At 46.7% G+C, this 22,906-nt stretch overlaps 1 protein-coding gene across 2 annotated transcripts; it reads right to left on the bottom strand.

Annotated features, from left to right (window-relative positions):
- Nucleotides 1-337: 337 nt before the first annotated feature.
- CKMT2 (creatine kinase, mitochondrial 2) lies at nt 338-22,070 on the bottom strand. Of its 2 annotated transcripts, none has more exons than XM_069492303.1 (10): nt 22,014-22,070; nt 12,544-12,716; nt 10,969-11,167; nt 9,488-9,583; nt 8,790-9,011; nt 6,900-6,985; nt 5,846-5,969; nt 5,101-5,235; nt 3,783-3,908; nt 338-598 (listed from the first exon to the last, which is right to left on the bottom strand). In XM_069492303.1, exons 2-10 carry the CDS (start codon nt 12,693-12,695, stop codon nt 479-481), a joined length of 1,260 nt encoding a protein of 419 aa, XP_069348404.1. In that variant the 5' UTR covers nt 12,696-12,716; nt 22,014-22,070; the 3' UTR covers nt 338-478. The 2 variants fall into 2 exon arrangements, with proteins under 2 accessions (XP_069348404.1, XP_069348405.1); XM_069492304.1 differs by having other exon boundaries at nt 22,018-22,070.
- Between the last annotated feature and the right edge of the window lie 836 nt (nt 22,071-22,906).

The raw sequence follows: 22,906 nt of genomic DNA, 5'->3' as shown, positions 1-22,906 counted from the left end.
GCAAACTCTGAATAAATAAATAGCCTCTGTTTGTCTTCATTTGTATAGTCTTTATTTCCACACAAGAGAAATAGTCTCCTCTTGCTGGACTTGCCAGAAAATTGTTTATTATATTAGTTCCTCACTTACTAATAGTGTCCATAAGGGATTTGTTAAAGGGTTGACCATATTTAACATTTAGATAATCAGAGAGTTATCCAGATGTGCATGTAAGTGGTCTAACAAATGTTAGTTTTATCATTGCCTTCAAATATTTTTGCCTATTTTGTTACTTGTAATTGGATGTGTTTGCTCTTCTTAGTATTATTTAAAAATCAGAGAAACAAACCAAAGATATTTAGGGAGAGTTTTATTGTAAAGATAGGCAAGGGCCTACAATTTTACATTTTTCCAAGTCTACAAAAACTCTCAGAGTAGAGACTTCTTTATGTCTGTCATACCAGCAGACAGATTATTTATAAATTGGGAAAGGGAAAGTTCACTTTCTGCTAAACTGAGGCAGAGGCGGTGGCACCTTAATATCTTGGCCTTTCTCCAACTTCTTCTCACAGTCCACCAGGTAATTGACTCCATCGATGACTATCTGAACGAGCTCAACCTTTGACAGTGAAAAAGATGAATGATTAATTTGAGTAGAAGGCACCTGCCAGGCACTGGTCAGCAGGACCAACACTGGGATAAACGAGAACTTGCCACTTAGATGGACTTTGGAACAATTTCTTCCTTCTCACCATTTCCCTAAGCAGTTGTGGGAGGAGAGTTGTCTGGAGGTCCTTCTCAGAGATGGAAGGCAGAGATATCACAAGGGTTTCTCTCTATCTTTCCTTGATTAAGATGGGGTTATTACCTTGCACGTAAAGCTTTTTTATATTTGAAAACCATTAGTTTGCCTCTCAGACACCGTTTTTCCCCATCAATGTCTACTACAAAATGTCAGCATTTGTTTAAAAGTTAGACACCACAGTGACACCCTTGTATTGTTCTTTGGCCTGCATCTGATTTCTGACCTGCCACTAACCTACCTATCTGAGCACTATGATATCTGATAAGATATCATGATTTACACAGTGGGTGTCTTTCTAAAAAATTGCTTAAAGTCAAATGTTTGGCAACTAAATCATGTTTGCACTGTGCCAGGCAAGTTTATTAATTAAAAGAAACTGCAAATTATATTAAACTTTCTAAAATTCCTGATTTTTAAAAAATATGTTAGCACTTTGGTTTCCAAATGTTGTTTTTTCTTAAACGAGAGCACATCTACCTATGATTTGTGTCCCCTGGGCTTGCCTCCCAAACAAATTACTTGCACTGCTCCCAAGGAGACACAAACTAAGATAGTAAGCATTAGTTAATTCCAGACAGCCCTAAAGCGCATGATACAACTCATGAATGAGCAGGAAGGACAGAAGGAGTCATTGAGTGTTAGACCTTAGGCACGACAGAGTCTAGTTCCTTCCCTATCTCTTTTTGTGTGTAAGGAAACTGAAGTCCTGAGAGAGGGTTGAATCTGAAAGCCAGTCACTGCTAATTAAGAAAACACGTATTTTCTACTTATCCAATTGGTCCATCCCAGTGTTGGTGAGAGTGTGGTGAGATGGGTCTCTCATTCACTGCCAGTGGGACTGTATCTTGGTAGGAATCTTCTGGTAGAAAATTTGGTCATAAATAGCACCCCCTGATTATTAACCAAGGATTCCTTTCCTAGAAATATATTCTAACTGAATAAATCAGAGTTGTGATTAAAGTTATATAGAGAGAGGGTCAAACAAAATATCAGATAATCAGGAAAAAATTAAATAAATAATAGACTATCTTTACTATGCTGTCATTAAAAATATGTTTTTGAAGAATATATAATATTGTGGGGAAATGCTCATGATATACTACATTGGGAAAATTTGTGTTATAATACCAAATATGTGTTATAATAACAATGTTTTTAAAAGTTTTTTGAATGATTATAAAAAAGAATGGAGGGTAATTTAGAATAATATTCACAATGGTTATCAGGGTTGTTGAGCTAAATAAGTGGTGTTTTAAAAAATATTCTTTGGGGGCAGATGCAGTGGCTCACGCCTGTAATCCTAGCACTCTGGGAGGCCGAGGTGGGAGGATCGCTTGAGTTCAGGAGTTCAAGACCAGCCTAAGAAAGAGCGAGATCCTGTCTCTACAAAAGTAGAAAAATCAGCCAGGTGATGTGGTGTGCGCCTGTTGTCCCAGCTACTTGGGAGGCTGAGGCAGGAGAATCGCTTGAGTTTGAGGTTGCAGTGAGCTCTGATAACACCACTTGCACTTTACCTGGTGACAGAGTGAGACTGTGTCTCAAAGGAAATAAAAAATAAAAAAAATACTCTGGCATTTTTCTAGCTTTTTTATTGATTGCCTATTAATTTACAGTTAGACTTAAAATTTTTTAAAGCATTAACTACCTTGCTTTCCAGTAGTAAATATCTAGTTAATATTAGACTTCAACAGGGCTAGGCTCTCAGATTTTCTTTATTCACTATACCACACTTATCCAGTCAACTTTAGAAGTTGTATTTATAGCCACTTCTTTCTCAAGTACCTTCCTTACCAGAGCTGGGAGCACACAAGCTGATTTAACTGTTTTGAGTGTTTTCTCCTTTCTCTTTCCTCAGTTTACCAGTAGGGGTATCAATAGGCAGTGAAATATTCAAAAACTAGCAAGGAGGAAGAGAGCTTTGAAAACCCACAGATTTAATAACCAGCCACTGAATTATTAAGTGTTTTGTTATGAGAAGAAGAGGCTTTTAAATTAATGATAGACATGATATGTTCAATGCGACCACATCCAGATAAGTTGGTATAACTTAGCATGCTCAGTATGTGCTTAGTGTTCAGCCTATAGTGTGTTTTTATGCCTAATCTAATTCATCACTTCAGGCCTACACACAGTCTATGAATTCTATTCATCTTAGGTATTCATAGAATCTGAAGGATGAGCACAATCGCAGGATCTTTTCTTTTTTTTTGAGACAGAGTCTTGCTCTGTCACCCAGGCTGAAGCTCACTCACTGCAGCCTCAAACTCCTGAGCTCAGGCGATCCTCCTGCCTCAGCTTCCAGAGTAGCTGGGACTACAAGTGCACCACACCCAGCTAATTTTTATTTTTTATAGAGACAGGGTCTCACAATGTTGCTCAGTCTGGATCTCAAACTCCTGGCCTCAAGTGATCCTCCTGCCTCAGCCTCCCAAAGTGCTGGGATTATAGGAGTGAGCCACTGTGCCTAGCCTGAGCACCTTAGCTATTCCTAGTGCATACCTTGTCATCATTAGCCCTAGAAATAAAAGGTTAAAAACTATCAAGCCTCTAGGAATGCCAAAGTGAAGATGAGAGTATGTACCCTTCACCAAAGGAAATTCAGAATCAAGAGAAAATTCCCCTATTTTACCATCCTCAGAGGGATAGCACACATGTTCTGACTTTCCAGTGATAAAATACTGCTATTCCTTTAGCATAATAGAGCTCCTGTCTGCTGAAGATTGCTGGAATAGATCTCAGTGACAGGTGAGTGACAACTTTCTCATTGTGAATTCCTTTACTTGCCTAAAAATTTTCCGATTACACTGTGTTTACCTTTATGCAGTTATTTCCCATGGAACAATAATACTACAAATGAAAAGCTAACATGACTCAAGACTCCATCAGGGAAGAGGTCTTGAATTTTTGGAAAAAATAAGACTGTTTAGGCTACTTCTCTATTTCCTATTTCTCTTATGCTGAGTTTGTCAGATTATTTTAGGAAAGTGAGAGATGGTACCTCTGATCGACCAATTCGATCGATGTTGGAAATATCGTACACGTCTGCCACTGCAGCAGTGTCCACGCCACCTGTGCCACGCTTTTGCAGTCTTAGGTTCTCCAGGATCTTAGAGAAGCGTGGATCCTAGGACAAGGGATAATACTTAATACCACAATAAGCAAAACTGATTCACCATCCTTGGCACATTCACTTAGAAAAGGCATATGATGAGAGATATTAACAGTTATCGTTTATAAAGCATTTATGTACCAGGGCACTGCGTTGGAACTTTTAAGCCTTAAAACAACTCAATGAAGTAGGTATTGCTTTCACTCCCATTTCAGAGATGAGGAAACTGAGGCTTAGAGGAATTGACTTGCCCAAAGTCACACAGCTAGAAGGTAGCAGAGCTGAAATTGAACCTGTAGTCTGACTCCAACCTTGTGTTCTTAACTTCTATACCCTTTTTTTGACATCTAGAGGCCAGCTTTCATATGTTTAATTATTCATTTATGTAACAGTTGTCATTGTTATCAATAACATCATGAAGTTAAATCACTTCAAATAATTTTCTTAACATTGAAGTTTTAAATAACAAAAATTTTCGTGCTTTTTTTTTTTTTTTTTGGCAGGAAGCACATTTTCTAAAATTGTTTTAAAGTATTTGATTCACTTGGTGTGCTGTGGCAGAAACTACTAGTAGCCCACCAAAATCTATTTCCTCTTCTTCCAGCGTTGAACCACTGACTTAAGTTCCTGCTAATGGAATGAACAGAGGTGACACGTGCCACTTCCAGGCCCAGACTTTAAATCTTAGCATGGACACACCTGCATGCTGTCTCCCCCTCCCACCAACTGGAGTAGGGGCCCTGACTGTGACCGTAGAAATGGAGACAATCAGCATCACCTGGAAACTAGTTAGAAATGCAAATTCTGCAAGTGGGGCCCGGTGATCTGTGTTTTAACAAGCCCTCCAGGTGATTCTCATGGAAGCTCAAGTTTGAGAACCACTTGCACTAGGAGAGACAGAGAAAGGAGATGGCAGGAACTTCAGGGAGGAGAGCAGAGCTGCCCGCCTACCTGTCCTGATTTGTTACAGGAGGGAGAATTTAAAGGTATTATTCTTGAAGCCACCATCCCTTTCTCACAGCCCCTCAACCTTTTATCCTAATCCAAATGTCTTTTGAGGCAAACAACCCTCTCTGGTTATTTTTCTATTATAGGTGAGAAAGTAAGAGGTAAGGAAAGGGCAGTGATGTTTTCTCCCTCCACAAAGCAGCCACATCCAAGCTGATCCTGGAGGGACCCAACAGGGCTGCTGGACACAAAGCGTTACCTTGCTGAGCTTTGGGATCTTAACGTGGACACCAGCTCGTAATCCTGTTCCGAGGTTCGAAGGGCAGGTCAGAATGTAGCCTAGGCGCTCATTCCACATGAACTCCCAGCCTCGTTCTTGGATTAACCGTTCTACCTACGAGTAGAACAACAGTGAACAAATGGCAGAGTTCTCAGATATCCATTCATTTGGCATGTCCCCAACACCAGGGAGAGACATGTATACCCTAATGAATGAAATTCAGATGAATTTACAGTACTCCTTTAATAGAAAATGAAAGCTCTTCTATCAAAATATTAAAATGGTCCAACTAAATTAAATGAACCATGTAAAGCACTGAACACAGTACCTACCAAATACTAAGCCATCAGTAAATGTTAGTTGGTGGTATTATTCATGCCAAGATGGTAAAAGAATATAGGAATTCTCAGCAGGTTAAGTCTGTGGTCAGGTGACATCTTATATTGTCTCTATCCTTAGAATAGCCAAGAGCAATATTAAAAATAAGTAATGATTCACAGACTTCCCGAAGCCATTGTGGAAAGGGGAGGAAAGCACAGGAGCTTTCTAATAAGAGAAAGTCAGCTATTTTCTGAAGCACTACCCTAGAAGTTCCACTCCAAAAGAATGCTTTGATCTCTCAAAAAAAATTAGCTCTCTCTTCCAAGTTACCATCATGCCTTCTTTCCAGACTGAAAAATATTTTATTTTAATGAGTATTCAGAAACCTCTGATAACATCTTACTTCTTTCAGTCCACGACAGAATCGCTCAAATACTCGTTTCATATTGCCTCCTTTTTCCATGGAGATTACTCTGGTGTGGTCTTCCTCATTTATCCAGATGAGAAATGTCTTATCATAATTATGCCTAATGAAGAGAGAGATACAGTGTTGAGTGTTAATAGCATTTGTTTCAACACATGAAAACTCCCATTACCTCTCTAGCTTGATTGCTTCATTTCACCTTCCTCATTTCTTAGATGGCCCTTGTCACTTAATTGTGCCTGAACAAGTGCCACAAAATAATATTACTTTGATAGAATAATACTACTGACTCCAACCCTTAAAGATGTCATATTTTTGCCCAGGAAGAATATAATCCCCTTAGTTCCTCAGACTAGGATGATGATAATTCAACTATGATAACACTTGCTTGGCTTTGATGCTAACTAGAGTATTTTGTCTCCTAACATATTCAACCAAAATCTTGTGCTTATATAAAAAAAGCATTTGCCTGCAGCTTAAGATGTATGACCTACACAAGATTTCACATATGTCTGTTACATAGATCTTGCCTATCCACCCCAACCGAGCAGCTGCCCATTTCAGTCCCTTCAGGTACACTCATATAATAACCTACCGAGGTATGGGAGTCAAAGTGGACTGAGGACTGTTGGCCAAGATAAAATATGTATACACTAGATATCCATTCCTCCTTTTAGGGTTTTTCTTAAATCCTCAATACTTGTTTTTCATTTTTTGTTCTTTTGTTTTAATGTCATTCATGAAACAGATTCTCTGTGAGGTCAAATAATATGAAGCTAATTTTTTCTTAAAAAGGTAGTCTTTCTTCTCATGCATAGTTCATGCAAACCGGCCCACATTCCTACACGTCTTAGACACATCACAGTACTTAGGTATATATACACATACACATAAACACACACAAAATTTCCAAATAGCCTATCTCCTCCATTTAGCTCAATCCGGGCATGCTATCAACTGCAGTTCACAACAGCTTCAGGTTAGGACAAGCAGGCGATCCGAAAGAGTAAAAGTAAAAATGCTATGTCCATACCAGATTCCTCTGGCATCTGGCCAGTCACGGGCCATCCCAGCACATGTTAATAAAGGGGACACTGGCTTATCAAACAGAAAGTGGTCCTGTAGGCCAAAAGGGACAAAGCAGAGAGGAGAGACTGATGAGATCAGACATGACTGCAAGGGCCAAGTGACCAAGTTCCAACTCACTTATAATTGCTGAGGTCTCTTAGGGTTCTCAGCCTTGGCTGCCCACTATAATAACCTGAGAGCTTTGAAAAATGCTGATGCCCAGTTTCCATCCCCGAGAGATTCTGACTTAATTGTTATGGAGTATGCTCTGGGCATTGGGATTTTTAAAAGCTCTTCAGGTGATTCTAGCATGAAGCTAAGGCTGAAAACCACTGGCTTAGTGCAGATGGAGATGCTCACTACAGCACTGTGGAGTGTGTCTACAACACCAACGCCAACCCTATGCACTGGCAGAGTGGCAATGAATAAGAGGGCTATCCTGAAAAGTCTTTTCTACACAGTCACCATTCTCTATGTTTCTAGCATTATTGGCTCATTTATTATTATAATTTCTTTCACTGAAAAGTATTAGAGTTGTACAATAGTGGCCCATAAGTAAAAATAGCTACCATTAATTTAATGCTATGTGCCAGGCTCTATGCTATGTGCTTTTAATTTATTCCTTTAATCCTCACAACAACTCTATGAAGTGTGATTATTCTATTTTGTAAGCGAAGAAAACTGAGATTCCGAGAGGTAAGACAACCTATCTAATATCACACTGCTAGGAAGTCACAGAGCCCAGATTCAAACCTAGAGCTCTATGAATCCCAAGACTGTGCCTTTAACTGCTTCAATATACTATGCCACCTATCAAAACCAGTGTCAAGAGACCGATATTTGACTTGCTGTGTATACACTACTCTCTCTTGCATAGCTATGTACATACTCTACAATGAGACATACAGATAATACAGAGTCAAATATGATTACACTGAAGTAAGAAATCAAGTGGATATAGGGGGAGGAGGCCTACGATCTCTAAAAATGGGAGAGATCAGAGATTTGCGCCGGAAGAGGACTGTGAACTTTCACTGCCTGGAAAGCAGCAGGTCCCTTAAGCAGGAAACCAGAGTGGCTACCCGAGGTGCAGGTGGGCCTATTCTGTAACAGGGCAGGGGAATGGTTGGCCCGATGGCCAGAGAGACCAGGAAAGTGAGGCCCATAGACCATCTAACTGGCCTGTGTGGTTTGCAAAGATAGCACATATTATGGCATTTGCATCTTCTGAAATGACAGAATTTTGTTTCTCCTTTTCTTTGGAGTTTAGCTAAAGTTTTTAACTAAAACACCATCTAGTTTTAGCTGTGCTAAGGGGAAAATAAGTAAGGGACTTGGGTTTTGTCTACCCTAGTGCCAGAGAGAAGTTGTGGAGGACAGACACAGTGGAGGCAGCAGGAATCAGCTCCAAGAGTCAGAGTAGGCCTTGCACGTGGATCTTCCCTTCTAGATTTTCCTAGCTTCCAGGATGTTCTTTGGGTGGGGCAGTGGAGACTATCTGCCAAGCACAGACAGGATGTCCACACCTAACTGTTCCCAGGTATCAACAAGCAAGGGGACCCTCCATTAATCTCCACCCCCTCTCCTCATCCCACCAACTCCACATTGGAGTTTCCTATGCGGATGCTATCCATACACTATTTCCATGGTTTAACAAGTACAAGAAGCCTCATCTTCCTTATACTGAACAGGTAGAAACCCCACACCTGGCCCAGCCCTCGGCAGGGCCCCAGGGGCGGAGCCCAGCAAGCTTCGGGCCGGGGCGGAGGCTGGAGCGGAGCTGGAGGAGGGGCCTTCCCGCGCAGCCCGGGCTCTCGGTCCAGCCCCTCCCTTGGAAGCCCCACTGGCCACTCACGTCGATGAGCCGTTGCTGGTCCTGCTCCGTCATGTCCGACAGCTTGTAGTAGCGGCCGGCCAGGTCCCCCTTGAGGCCCTCCAGGGCGGTGATGGCCACGTTCTCCACCTCCCTCCGCTCGGCCCGGGTGCAGGCGGGCGGCAGGCTCAGCCCGCGGATGCTGCGGCCCGTGCGCACCCGAGACGACAGCACGTAGCGCTCGTCGAACTGCCCGTGGGTGACCTGCCGAGCAGAGCATGGGGTCACTACGGGCCTGCCACAGCCTCAGTGGGTTCCGATCCACCGGCCTGCACTGTCCCCAGGGCCCCTCGCACTGTGCGTGACTGCACAACCCGCATGTTGGACGGAGTCGGGAATTCTCGGGGCAGGGGCCTTAGATAAGTAAAGGTCGGAGCTGTTTTCCACAATGCAGTCTAGGAGCCTTTACCCTCGCTAGGAGGTTGGGGATGAAAAAAGGAGTTGCTGTAGGAAAGGCTTAAAATTCTCAGTGACCAACTCTACCCTAATGGTATTTCCTAAGGAAAACAAACACTTGGGGATCTTCCTAACCTTCTTTGTGGCCCTCAAGGAAGTAGGCTGTGCCTGGGCAGTTCCAGAGCTTTCAAGGGGCATCGGGCTCAGGGCGGGGAGCCCCGCTCTCCAGTTCTCCTCGCCGGGGCTCTGAGCACTGGAAGGTAGAGAGGGAGGCTGGCGCCTACCTTGGATGCGTCCAGATCTGTCGGGTGCTTCATCACCCTGGGGTCGTAGCCGTTGTGCCTTAGTTTGATGACGGGGTCAAAAAGGTCAGCAAACACCTGCGGGAGGGAAGATACTTCCGTTTCCTATTTAATTGGATCACCTACTATTAAAAGGTCTTTCCAGTCACTTGTCCCTTTTTATCTTAAGGGCCAAGTTGATGCCCTCCTCCTCTGAAATTCTCAGTGCTACCATGCAGGAAATGGGTGTGAGAATGGATTGGTGGATAATAATAACAACAAACTTCCACCAAAGAAAACCTTTTAGAGGCATCTTGCCCCTTAAGAGAGGGCAGGGCTGCTGAACTCTGTCATCTTAACCTCCTCTCTAGCGATTCTGCCAAGCTCACTGCCCTCAGACGAAGAAAATTTTGTGGTTAAGAATGTGAGGGGTTTCCTACAAGTTTTTGCTTTTGTGGGATAAAAGAAGCTGCCATATCAGAGGCTAAGCAGTTTTGTGCTCAAAAGAGAAGGTCAGGTTCTAAAGTTTAAGTGACATTAAATTCATGGAAAACCTGCACCAGAAGAAAAGTACACAGCAGCAGTTAGGGCAAGGCAGGGACCTCTCGCCCTGTGAGGACCTTCCCCAGCCCAGAGGGTCTTGTGCAAAATCTATTCTAAAAACAAAACAAAACAACTTCAGGGATATCCTTTATAAAAGAGCATTAAGAGAAGTTGTAACAGAGCACCCTGCAGTCTTTGGGAGCTGTGGGAAGTGGGGAGGCAGCCAGCTCTAGTTTGGTCCCAGACCAGACCCAGAGCAGTATATAAATGAGCTGCCAGTCTTGTTTATTGAAAATGGCTCCCTCTCTCCTCTCGGTGGCTACCTTCCCGGGGAACTGCCTTCAGCTCCCTGCAAGAGAAGTGCACGAAGAGGGTGGACCTGAGGGAGGAGGCTGCACGATGGAGAGGCTGCTCTGCATGGTGCATGGTGGCTGAGCTCTGCTAGTACCAGACCATCTTGTGCTTCTACACCAAGGATGAGGCTGCTGAGATCATGACATTTGTCCAAGAGACTTGGTGAATTCAGTAGTCTTGGCTACAGTGGCTGTCTAATCAGTAACAGGAAGAGAATTCCTAAACTAAAGGCCCACTGAACGCTCTTCCCAACCCACACCCAATAAAGCTCAGCCACAAATGCACCTGCTCCTAACGTCTTATTGGCAAATACATAGCATTATATATTTTTTTCTGTGCCAACTTATCCCTTTGACAGGCTCAGAGAGGTCTGTCATGCAGCTCATTCCTCCATGGGGAGGGATAATAGGGAGGCAGCAAAAGAAGCCTTGTCCCTGGGAAGCTGTAGACCTCATTGTTCAGAAAGCATTCCAGATGGTTCTGCTGGAGCTGGCTTCCATGGAGAAGAGAAGGACTCTGGAACTGTGCACTTCAACCATTCCCGCACCCTCCTCCGCCCCTGCGGAACCAGCAGCCGATAGTTTTACCTCATAGGACTCCTCGTCCCCAGCCACCATGCCCACAGTCTTTATGAAGGGGTGGCCAGGGTTGTCCACTCCTGTCTGGATGCACTGGTCCAGGGTGTAGCCGTTTGGCGTCACCTTGTTGCGGAGCTTGGCGTAGATGGCAGGGGTGAGGCACTCGGCCATGCAGTTGTTGTGCTTGCGCAGGTCAGGGTAGTCGGCGCTGTGCGGGGAGCAGAGGGGCGATCAGCCACAGCCGCCGCGGGGAGGGGCCTGGGGGAGGACTGGGTCTCTGCCCATCCTTCCACGGGCTCTCTTCAGTCAGCGCGCGGGACACTCGGCTAGAGCTGCCTGGGAGTCCTGACTTAAGGGAGCCAGGCTCAGAAAGAGTAGTCCCGGTGAGCTGCCCGTAGGGCCGTGGCCCTGCCTGAGAATCCCGGGATGCTTGCTGTGGCAGCCCGCAGACTGTGGCTCACGGATGGAGGCGACAGGGCGAAGATAATTATGAGAATCAACTGAGATCCTATGCAGACTTCCCCGCCACCCCGCAACCCAGAAGCTCGGTAAAACGTTAAGGAGAGCCGTGTTTGGGTACTTTAGGTCAGCAGTGCAGAGGCTAGAAACCCTGCAGGTGGAACTACGTTGAAATTCATCTGTGTCTCTGTCCTTTGTCTGCAATGCGAGCTCCACCAGAGGAGGGGCTTTGTTTGTCTTTTTGAGGACAGTGCCTGACTATTGAAACAGGCATTCAGTAAAAATCGGTTGGAATAATAAAAAATGAAATGGAGTGCTGTCTTACCCTGGGGTATGCACTGGTTGAAGAATAGGGGATTCAGGACCACCACAGGCTCAAACACAAGTACTCTCACCTCAGGAATTCCTGAGGTACATGACGGTTGCCAGTGATACCCTCAGACATCTTCATGTCTACAAGAGACAGTAAGTGTCTCTGAGAAACACCTCAGGGTTTTCCTTGTCTCTCGCGCACACCTGCCTGTTGGAACCCATGCCATTGGCACACCATTCAATCTCTGCTCCGCCCATGGTGTCTCATCCACGGCAAGGTTCCAATGGCTGAGAAAATATGTCTATTTTCATCCCCTCATGGCACTCCTCCACTTCCCATCTGCAGTGCCCTTTAAAGCTGATACTTAAAATCAGTACCATGACACTGCATTTTCCCAAAGATGGTAGAGCAGCGAGAGAGACGTTGGTCTGGAATCAGGGGGCCTAGATTTGCAATTCGCTGCATCGGCTGCGTGAACTTGCACACTACTTAATTTTTCTAAGCCTCCATTTTATAACAAAAAGATGCCAAGATGCATAACAGATAGTCCATGGAAAGTGCTTAGCATACATAAAAGTGCTCAACAAATGTTAACTGTCACTATTACTACTGTTCGACTGGACTGCAAGCTCTGGGCAGGAATGACGATGCTACACTTCCCTGTATTTGCCCCAGGTTGTGGGGCTTAATGAGTCTCAGTTTGACTTAGTCATCCTCAAAGGCAAAAGGAAGGACGCTGGCTGACAGTTTCCAGCAGGGCAAAGCATGTTTCTGGCTGCACGGGGAGTTGCGTTAAAGCCGAGAGGCCTTACCTGGGGGGAAATAGCTTGTGCTGCTCCCGGGACTCAGCACACACCTTCTGCCGGTTCAGCAGGTACCCGGTGGTCAGGGCACCGGTGCCCATGGTAGCAAACAGCAGAGAAGCATTGCGGCCAGTTAGCAACTTAGAGAAGGTACTGGCCATCCTTGCCTCTTGGATAAGTGTCTGGAAAGCAAAGAAACTGGATTAGATAGCTTCAAAGGACAACTCTGAACCACAGCATAGAGATCAACAGACAAGAGAAAGAACTGCAGGAACCATAGCCACTCTTTTGGTGTGTTTTGTTTTTCTATTTCTTCCTTTTTTTTTTTTTTTTTCCCTTCATACTGATTGGGAAAATCTAGGTAGTTTTAGACATCATTAATGTCTAAACTGCCTGCAATACATGCCATTTTCTCCTGTAATATGATATTAAAAAATAAACAAAAACAGTGAATTTCTACTTCCAGCCGTTTGACAGACCACGTGATCCTTTGGACTCTGCCACTGTACAACAACTGGACCCTGAATAGGATGGATTTCTGGGCTTCTAAGAGGTACAGAAAATCTCTGAGGACCACCCTCCCACTCCTCTCATCCAAAATGAGCTCTGTGTGAGAGCTCAGAGTAATAAGCTAGGGGCTTGGGTTACCTTGAGGGTGGATGCCCATCTGAGCACTAAGGTTAGGGTATCAGCAATGAGGGGTGGGGGCTGAGTCTGGGACTCCCCCATTGAACTAGGACCTTTGCAAGGGACTGAAGTGGCCCTAAGTCAGCACACTCCCATCCCCTGGCTCCCAGCAAAAGCAGGTTTCCTCAGATTAGGCTCTGGATTCCTACAGATTGAGATTAAATAACAAATTCCCCGTCAAAGATCACTAAACACACAAGGAGTTACAATGAATGAGAGTCAACAGAAGAAATAAATGTAGACTTCCAATGACTGAAGATACTGCAGTTGTCAAACAAGAATATAAATTAGCTCTAATAGAATGTTTAAAGAACTAAGTGTTGGAATCATGTTTATGAGCAAGCAACAAGAGACTATAACAATGACCAGCTCCCAGGCACGATGGTTCATGCTTGTAATCCCAGCAATTTGGGAGGCTGAGGTGGGAGGATCAAATGAGGCCAGGAATGCAAGGCTGCAGTGAGCTATGATTATGTCACTGCACTCCAGCTTGGATGACAGAGCGACACCCTGTCTTCAAACAAAACAAAACAAAACAAAACAAAAACCAAGCAGACTTGAAAGAGAACCAAATTGAACTACTAGATATGACACACTGAATATAGAATAAATGAACAGGAAAGTCTATCTTAAGAAATTACTCAGAATGTAGCACAAAGAAATATGAAAATGGAAAATATGAGATATAAGAGAGTTGATGGATACAATGTCAAAGTCAAATACACATCTAATTGAAATCCCAGAGAGAGGGAATAGAGAAAACAGAGACGTCATAATTGATGAGAAGTGGCTGAGAATTTTCCAGAACTGATGAGAGACAAGAATCCATGACTCAAGAGGCCCAACATCACCCAAGCAAACTAAAAAGAAATGGACACCTAGACAAATAATAGTGAAACTGTAGGATATCAGTGACAAAGAAAACACAGTTCATCTACAAAGAAATGACACCAGCTGATTTTTCAAAAATGAGGCCAGGAAAATAATACTTTTAGAAGCAATAATTATAAACATAGAATTAAAGGTCTTGTCTAACCATCTTTCAAAAGTGAAAAGTGAGGCTGGGCGTGGTGGCTCACGCCTGTAATCCTAGCTCTCTGGGAGGCCGAGGCAGGCGGATTGTTTGAGCTTAGGAGTTCAAGACCAGTCTGAGCAAGAGCGAGATTCCGTCTCTACTAAAAAAATAGAAAGAAATTAGCTGGACAACTAAAAATATATATACATATATGTATATAAAAAATTAGCCAGGCATGGTGGTGCGTGCCTGTAGTCCCAGCTACTTGGGAGGCTGAGGCAGAAGGATTGCTTGAGCCCAGGAGTTTGAGGTTGCTGTGAGCTAGGCTGACACCACAGCACTCTAGCACGGGCACCAGAGTGAGACTCTGTCTCGGAAAAAAAAAAGTGAAGAGTGAGAAAAACAAACACAGATAAAGAAAAGATCAATAACAAAGGAACCTACTAAATAGATATTTGAGAAAGAAAGGCAACGACAGCAGAAGGACATCCTGAAATGCAGATGATGGATTAAAATGAGTAAATATAAACAAGTGTTTATATAATTATCAACAAGTGATGAAAATCAGGATAAACACACCCATACAGAGACCCTGCAGAAGGACAAATGAGCCCCACAGTATCACCAAACAGGGAGCTATATAACGTGAGTCTTTGAGTGGAGAACAAAAGAGCCGGTAGCTCTCAGTACTCTCTCACTATTTGGTCTCCATGATGCCTAAATAAAGAGAGTATGGATTTCCCTAACAATTGGAAGGCTCCCAGGATGCAGCTGCAAGATACTCCAGCTTAGGTGGATCAGTTGCTTCAAAGAACTTGGGTTGATGTTTATGGCAATGGACGAAAACCTGGGCCACCCAGTGAAGGAAAAACTCCTCCTGATAAGGTGAATCATCACCTGGAAGTCTCTACTAAACTTGAGTATCTCAACTAAGAGCATCGAAGACCTTGAAAACATTTAAGAAGTTATTTTTCTACATTAGCCCAGGAAATCAGATTGTTAGACCGTTTTTCTTCTGTGCTCATGTCTGCAAACAACTCTTTCAATCCTGACGACAGCATATAGTAGTAAAAACAGACAAGATGAAATGGTCATTTCTTGACGTCCTGGGGACTTGCAATGACCCAACATTAATCTCATCACATATACTGCTTTGTCCCCTCCTAGGCTGTAGTCAGCATCCTTCTAAGAATAGGTGAGGGCTCTGCAAAGAGCGGCACCAATGCTTCCTTTCTCTTGTGTGTGGCAGCGACACTGACATACATCCTTTGGGCTGTCCCCTCTGCTGCACACCTTCAAATCCACTTTATGAGCAGAGAGGCAATGCTGTCACTGTGAGGTTTACTGTAGAACTCACTAAAGTAAAAGAAGCTTTGCTCAGATTCTTTCCAGGCAATACATGCCTAAAAGTAATCCAGGAAGGACCTGGTCTCCTTAAGCTAACAGGAAGTGCATTCGTTTCTGAGGCTGACCCAAATGTCTTGATCTTTATCTCTCTTTCCTTAAATTGCCTGTGTGCTGATATGTGTCCATACCCGAGTCTGTCTGAGAAGATAAGTCTTAAGAAGCAGAGTCAGGAGAAAGGGGAGGGAATGGTTTCCATGTATAGCCCAAAAATAACTGGTAGTCTTGAAAGGTCTTCCTTCCTGTGAAAGCGATGTGGGGGTGGGTGTCTGGCTCAAAATATTAATGTTTGAGGTGTCATTATATCTGTATTTTAGTTTCTGGACATAATATTCATTTACTTCTAGGAGTTCCATCATTGGTCAGGCATGGTGGCTCATGCCTGTAATCCTAGCACTCTGGGAGGCCGAGGCAGGAGGATAGTTTGAGCTCAGGAGTTCGAGACCAGCCTAAGCAAGAGTGCGACCCCATCTCTACTAAAAATAGAATGAAATTAGCCAGACAACTAAAAATATATGGAAAAAATTAGCTGTGCATCGTGGCACATGCCTTTAGTCCCAGCTACTTGGAAGGCTGAGGTAGGAGGATTGCTTGAGCCCAGGAGTTTAAGGTTGCTGTGAGCTGGGCTGACGCCATGGCACTCGCCCGGGGAACAGAGTGAGACTCTGTCTCAAAAGAAAAAAAAAAGAGAGAGAGTTTCAGCATTGCACTGGTGTCTGACCAATAACAGACAATTCATGCCAGTGACCCCGGGGAGGCTTTGGTTGTAGCCAGCAACACAGTCCTGGAACTGAAATTCTCAAGTAATCCCTGCTCCCTTGCAGAGAATTGACACAGACTTCAAGTTTTGATGAAGCAAAGAATTCCTGCCTCCCTGACTCTGTTTTATTCTCCTCAAGACACACAGAGACATTGAATTTCCCTATTAAGGTCCCAATTGATAAACCTGGGTGTGAGATTAAAACAAGGGTCTTGTACAGGCTGGTGATCTGGGAATGGCTGTTCCACACTCTCCAAGGCCCCAGAGCCAGGCTTGCAACGAAACCACTTTCCCTCATGACTAAGCTAAATCTCTGTCGCATGTTAGGCTTTAAAACGCTGCACAGGCAGAAAGTTGCTTTTCCCTGTTACCTGGCAGGCTGCAGTATTACATAAGCATTATCTGCGGCTCAGGCCACTGCTTAGAAGAGGCTTGACTGGTTATTTGCACCATGATAACATGTGGCATAAATAAGTAAAGTTGGGAAGATGTTTATGTGTAAGAGGTAATCTGTGTCCACCAATGCAGTCAGTATTTGGCTTTGCCTAGTTTCCAAACATGGTTTTATAAGTCAGTATATCTTGTGAAACCACTGGGACAAAGTCTGGAGCAAAAAGAAATCCGAGGCTCACTTGCAAAGCTTTTAACATTTTTTTGGTTCCCCCCATTCCCTGAGCATTATCATAACTTACTGAACTGTTCTGTTCAGAGATCACTGGGGAGAGGAGATGAGGGGGCCAGAGCAGCTGTGGAGTTTATCCCTGGGATAAAAGCTTCCAGACACCCTCACTGTGGGCTCCACTCCTGTAGCCAGGGGGGTTGCAAACGGCAGGAGCATCTCACATACATCTTGCAGAAAGCACACATCTCCTTCCTAAAATGTTTCTCTTTAGGGATGTTCGTTGCTGGCTGATCCAGCCTCCCCATTGATGTATGGTGGGCAGTTAGGACCATGGCAGGTGCTGGTCCACCAGGACTCTTCTCCCAGGGAGCCCTGCCTGCTGGACATGACGAGGCTGAGGGCAGCTGGCTCTAAACCTCTCTGCCACCCGAGTTCCTTCCCATCACCCCCTCAGCTCTCTGATTGGCGCAGTTCTCTGGCCTCACCCCCACCCCACTGTGCCCACTCGGTTGGCACCTGCTCCTTCACAAGAATCCCAGGAGGCCTCGGGTCAGTTACGGCCCCAGGTCGGCTTCCAGCCCCAGCAGGAAGCATGGAATTCATTCATCAGTGAGTCTTTGCTGAGAGCCTACTAAGTGCAGGCACTGTGCGAGGTGGTATGAGAATCAGCAAAAGAAACACAGTCCCCTCCTTTGGGGGCTTCTAATGTACTTTGGGAGTTGGTCAAGAAAACAAACAAGCAAAATCAGGCTAGGTGGGGATGAGTCAAACAAGGACCTAGGCAGGATGTCCTGGATCCTTTCAAAGTCTCCATGGGACCTAGAGAGAAGGCCTGGCCGCCCAGCCCCACCATGGACACTGCTGCCAGTAGTGGTGATGTCGCACCCTAAGCACCTCCTCCTGTTCTTTGCAACTTCCAGAGAAGCTCAGGTGGAGCTGCTCTGGGGCCTTCAATGTGTGTCTTACCCAAACAAGTCAGAGTTGCCTCAGAAGGAGGAAAAGAGGAAGAAGCGGAAGCCTGCTGCAGCAGGCACACTGTGTGCTGTCGCCCCACTGTGTAGGTGAAGACAGACACTCCTCTATGAAGTTAAATGACTTGCCCAGGGCCACATTGCTAGTGAGTGACAGACGTGCAGTTTGAACGCACACCTGTGTGACCGCGTACCGCTGTCAAAGCCATTGGCAGCTGTATATTGTGAAAAAGCTTCCCAAGCACAGGCGACTGCCAAGCCCAGCTGGGTTTGGGAACCCTGCGTGTCACCACCTGAGCCTCAGCAGCTCCCTCTCTATCGTGGGCACGACGAGCCCTCTCCCGGGGGTGTTGTGGGATGAAGGCACAGGTTGCAGTCGGCATTGAATAAATGTGAGTCCCTTCCCGTAACAGCCCTGAGGCTGTGGGGTCACCTCCCTGGGCCACAGCTGATTCTCCCAGCCGGCACTCGTCTGCCCCTTCCCTGAACGCTTTTCAATTTTAGCTGACATTTTTACCATTTAAAGTGTTTCATTTGTTTTACTTTGTCATTTCTCTGAGGACAAGACTTTATTTCAGAAGGTGCTTATCACATACTTTCAGATCTACTGATCAGCCTCTGAAAACGAACCACAAAATGGATTTGACCAGTTGGGCCCCCGGGTTCTCCTTCCAAGCCCCTCCCCCGCAACGTGTCTCCAGTGACTTCTGGCTTCACCAGCAGGTCCCCCACTTTCCCACCTCTGACCTTTGCTTGGGTGTTTCCTTCTCCCTGGAATATCCTTTCCATCCTTGCACGCTGAGTCAAAACTTCCTATCTTTTTTTTTAAACTAAGATTTATTGAGCTCCTATCATGAGTCCCACATCATTCTAGGGGCCTTACAAACATTACCTTCAGTCTTGGCAACAAGCCTGCGAAGCAGGCATTATTGTGTGGGTGGGGAAACTGAGGCTCGAGAGAAGTGAAGTGAGCTGCTCCAGGTGTCCACGCCAGTATGTTGGTAGAGCTGGGATTTGAAGCCAGGTGTGTCTTTAGCCCTGGATTCGGGTTCCTTGTGGGCCCCAACAGCTCCCACGCAGCCCTGCGCGGACGGGCAGTTGGAGGGAAATCCTGCCTTGCTGCTCAAGACTTGTGGAGCCACCGGCCACTTCACTCAGTTAAACCCCCAAGACAGCAGCTCCTAGGCACAGGATTGTCACCTGAGAGCATATGACTCCTCCCAGAGTCCCAGAATATTACCAGCCCGTTCTCCTTCCGTGTCCTTCCCTGCTGAGGTAGCGTGCGTGCCAGGGATATTTCTGCCCACTCCGCTCTGACGCTAGGTGCCCAGTGTGCCTGCCAAGCCACGCAGGGCTGCTGGGCCAGCCGGCCTCTCTCTCAGGCTTTCTCTCTCCTTCCCTCCTTTCTCCTCCTTCTACACACGTGGGGATTGCAGGGGGTGAGCAGGAAGGTAGTATCTAGCTCCAGCCCATAGAAACTATCTGCCTCAGTTTCCCTACCCTGGAACACCTCTGTGGCTCCTGATTTGAAAAGCATTGCTTATAGCATCTGGGCTAAAATCGGCCAGAACACCTGGGCTTCAAACCAGTGAGATTTTTGGGGGGCGCAAGAGCGCCGACGGAGCCAAAGGCAACAGCATCCTGTTTGCTCTTACGCTGCCTTCTCTATTAGAATACAAGCACAACCACATCAAGCCCGCAAGAGCTGCACATCTCTCTGTCCCAGGCCGGCATATAGGGAGTCTGGGTCCTGCTCTAAGGGTCTTTCCTGGTTCTGTGACATCCTGGAATGTGGAGGCCTCAGGTTCTGTCACTGCCACAAACCTCAGCCTCCTGGTCGTCCTGAGCACCTGGATGGGGACCGCATGTGCTTTTCTGCTGCCTCAGAGTTATTTCTGGGCCAGCTGTTCGTGGCATCCATGTGTCTGAGCTCCTTGGCCAGAAGGCAGGTGGAAGGCTGGGGGGAGGACCACGTGTCAGCTTTCCACCCAGAGAGTCACCCCAAAACAAAGGACGTCCTTGGGGTTGGAGCAGCTCCACAGAACTCTCTGAACAAATTCCCAGGACGATAGTCTCCTAGGCCAGCAGCAAATGGCTGTCCCCTCCCCATTTATGAGAGCAAAGGGTTCACATGACCTCACGACCACTGGGTACACGGTCAAAGTCACTGGGCACCCCTGGGCCTCTCTGTGCTACTCAGCAAGTAGAGAGGCACAGGCAGGAGATGGTTAGAGTCCTGCCCTGTAAGACAGAGGCCTTTCCTCGGCCTCGTGATGAAGATGGGACCAGACCTGTCTCTCCAAGGTATTAATAATAAATTGTTGTCAAGAAAATAGGAAAGTAGGAGCCGTCTAGTCGTTTAAACTGCTGTGAACGAGTGGGTTGCCTTCTTCCCTGCCCGAGGGAAGGAGTCCCTGAGGCTTCCCAGGCAGGGGTGGGTGTGACCCCCAGCAGTCACCTTCAGGCCTGGCTCCCTGCGGGATCCCGGGCTCGGTGGGCAGGAACTCCCAGAATGCTCGACACAGGCCCTGCATGGTTTCCTCTGGGCAGACAGTGCATCCTGCTCTAGGCCGCAGCAGACATGGAGACCCAGGGCCTCTGAGCAGGGGGCAATCTCTGTCTCAGAGCCAGTCCGCCTCTTGCCTCTGAAAGCCCTAGACTCCCCTTTCCATACCCCACCTCCCAGCCTAGTTTCCTGAACCTTCCTCATCCGCCCTGTTAGGAGAAGTGACCTGGCTCATGGCCCATTCCCTAAGGCTGCGGTTTGGTCGTGGAGCCTACAGAGTCCGTAGGGTGCCTGTGGCACTCACGTGCTTTGCTGGGACGGTGCCTTGTCCCGCAGACCGACTGCAAGGTCTGAGGTCTTTGGAAAAGGCAGTGCAGGAAGTGAAGTGCTCCGGCAGCGGAATACAGCCCAGCTCCTAGCAGAGCCCGCCCGGCAGGAAGGCCTCTTGCCACGTGCTGGTGGTGGCTGCGTTCTCCCCCATGAGAGGAGCCAGAGAACAGACCAAGGACATGAGTTAAGAAACAGACAGTGTGAGTGCCACAGACAGGAAAAGTGGCCCTTCTGGAAAGGCACGCACCAGTTTAGCTTATCCTTGCATGAGGGCACTAACTGCCACCCCCCTGATTCCAGAGGACACGGTGAGGGTCACAGAGCCTGGCAGTGCTTTCCAGACGTCTGAAGGGCAGCACTGAGGATACCAGTGGGTTTTGGCCTGTTTGGCGAATGTCACTCTCTGCTCATTCAAAGCATTTGAAGGCAGAGATGCCACCGACTAAGAACAGGACTGGTATAATCTCTGAGAGCCAAGCAAGCAAGCTATCATAGCAAAGAACAGGCCTTTGCTGTGGATGAAACACTGAGGCCACTTCTGCAGCTTTTTCTGTTGACCTCTGGTGGGGAGGGGGGACGGTTACTTGGCCCATTATCCACATATTAGTGATTTCAAAAATGAATCTCTAACAATATTCACCAGTTTAAACTGGGTCCAGCTATTTGAGCTTATTAGTAATTAGCTCCTTTTGAGGGCCTTAAAATTTTAATTTTCTAGTTAGTTCATTCCAAGTCGCTATTTGCACCTCTATTGATGCTGCCGAGGAAAAACATTCCCAGGAAAGAGTGGATTAGGCTCTGCATATTACTAGGGAAAGAAATTTAAAGTTTAAACTTGTCCCAAAGTTAGTGTCAAAATTCAGCATTTGGATTTTTTATTTCCATCAACCCAAGTCCCTGAGTCACTGTCAAAAAGAAGGTCTGCAAACAGGGTGCTGGTATGTTCCTGGTCCCTTGGGCTAAGCTGTCCGCGCCTGCGTGCGAGGACGAGTGGGGAGCTTCTGCTAAGGGCGGACACTGCTGGCTTCTTTATCGAGTCACCTTTACTTCCTCACACGGGGGCAGTGCCCATGGTACCTGTCCTACACGTGGTCCCCGTCTGCGTCCGCACCTCCAGGGCCTCTCACACTGGCTCTAGCAGTGCCTCCTCGTTGCAGGAATAAAGCAGCGTCTCACGGACTCACTGACCTTGAAGCCGGAGTGTCCCACGTCCTGCTGCACGCACACAGCCAAGAAGTATAACGGGAGCCGGCAGGGCCCGGCCTTGAAAAGACTCCGGGGCTGGGCGGCGCCTGAGGGTGTCGGCCAATCCCGGCCCAGACTGCAGGACGCACTTGCTCCCCCAGCTGTGCCCTTGAACGCAGGCCACCGACGCTTCTGCACTGGGCCCTGGGCTCTTTCTAGCACCTGCCCTTCCTCTAAAATGTTTCCCTCCCCCTTGGAGAGCAAAGGCAGAGGCCTTAGTCCCTGAGCACAGCCTGGAGGCTGCGTCTCCCAGGGCTCTGAGAGGGGTTCAGGGCTTGCAGCCTGCCTGGCCGGCTGGTCTCGGAACAGAAGGGCCGGCAGGGGGAGCTGCACACCTGCTGTGGGATTCGTTTCTCCCTCCTCTCAGGTGTGCCACCCTTGAGGCCCCAGTTAGCTCTGGAGAATGAACCCTGCAAGCCGAGGTCCAAGAGGGGAGAGATGTCCAAAGCTGCCTCTCTCCAGCAGCTGACCAGGCCCCGAGCCAGGGGCTGCAGTGACCTCCTTCCAACATGTTGTCTGGGGCCTGGATCCAGGCACAGTGACAATCGTGTCTCTGTTCAAGATCGGGCCATCTGAAGTAGAGGACACATCTTACTTTCCGTCCGCACCAGCTTAATCTACCACCCAGAAGGCCTGGCAGGCCGTGGCCCTGTTTAAAAATAGCCCTGCCGGGCCCATCCTCCGCCAACCGGGAAGGCTGCCTGTAAATAGCAATGACCCGCCAGGATCTTGGGCAGCAGTCCTGCCATTTCGAGGGAGCCTGCCTCGGCGTCTGGTGGCGGTCACGTACTCAGCTTCCGTGGCCACATGGACATGGCCAGCTGAGTCCTTT

Source organism: Eulemur rufifrons, chromosome 17, assembly GCF_041146395.1.
Source record: "Eulemur rufifrons isolate Redbay chromosome 17, OSU_ERuf_1, whole genome shotgun sequence".
Taxonomy (NCBI): Eukaryota; Metazoa; Chordata; class Mammalia; order Primates; family Lemuridae; genus Eulemur; species Eulemur rufifrons.
Note: the sequence above shows the minus strand (reverse complement) of the source record. Positions and strands in the feature narration are given on the sequence as shown.

What these genes read in the sequence shown, in the direction of transcription:
- CKMT2 (XM_069492303.1), bottom strand. Translation starts at nt 12,695, where the DNA reads ATGGCCAGTACCTTCTCTAAGTTGCTAACTGGCCGCAATGCTTCTCTG. An exon ending in CACAAGCTATTTCCCCCCAG is followed by an intron (nt 11,168 to 12,543) that starts GTAAGGCCTCTC and finishes CTCCCCGCACAG; the next exon opens with CGCCGACTACCCTGACCTGC. An exon ending in CAGATCTGGACGCATCCAAG is followed by an intron (nt 9,012 to 9,487) that starts GTAGGCGCCAGC and finishes TCTGCTCGGCAG; the next exon opens with GTCACCCACGGGCAGTTCGA.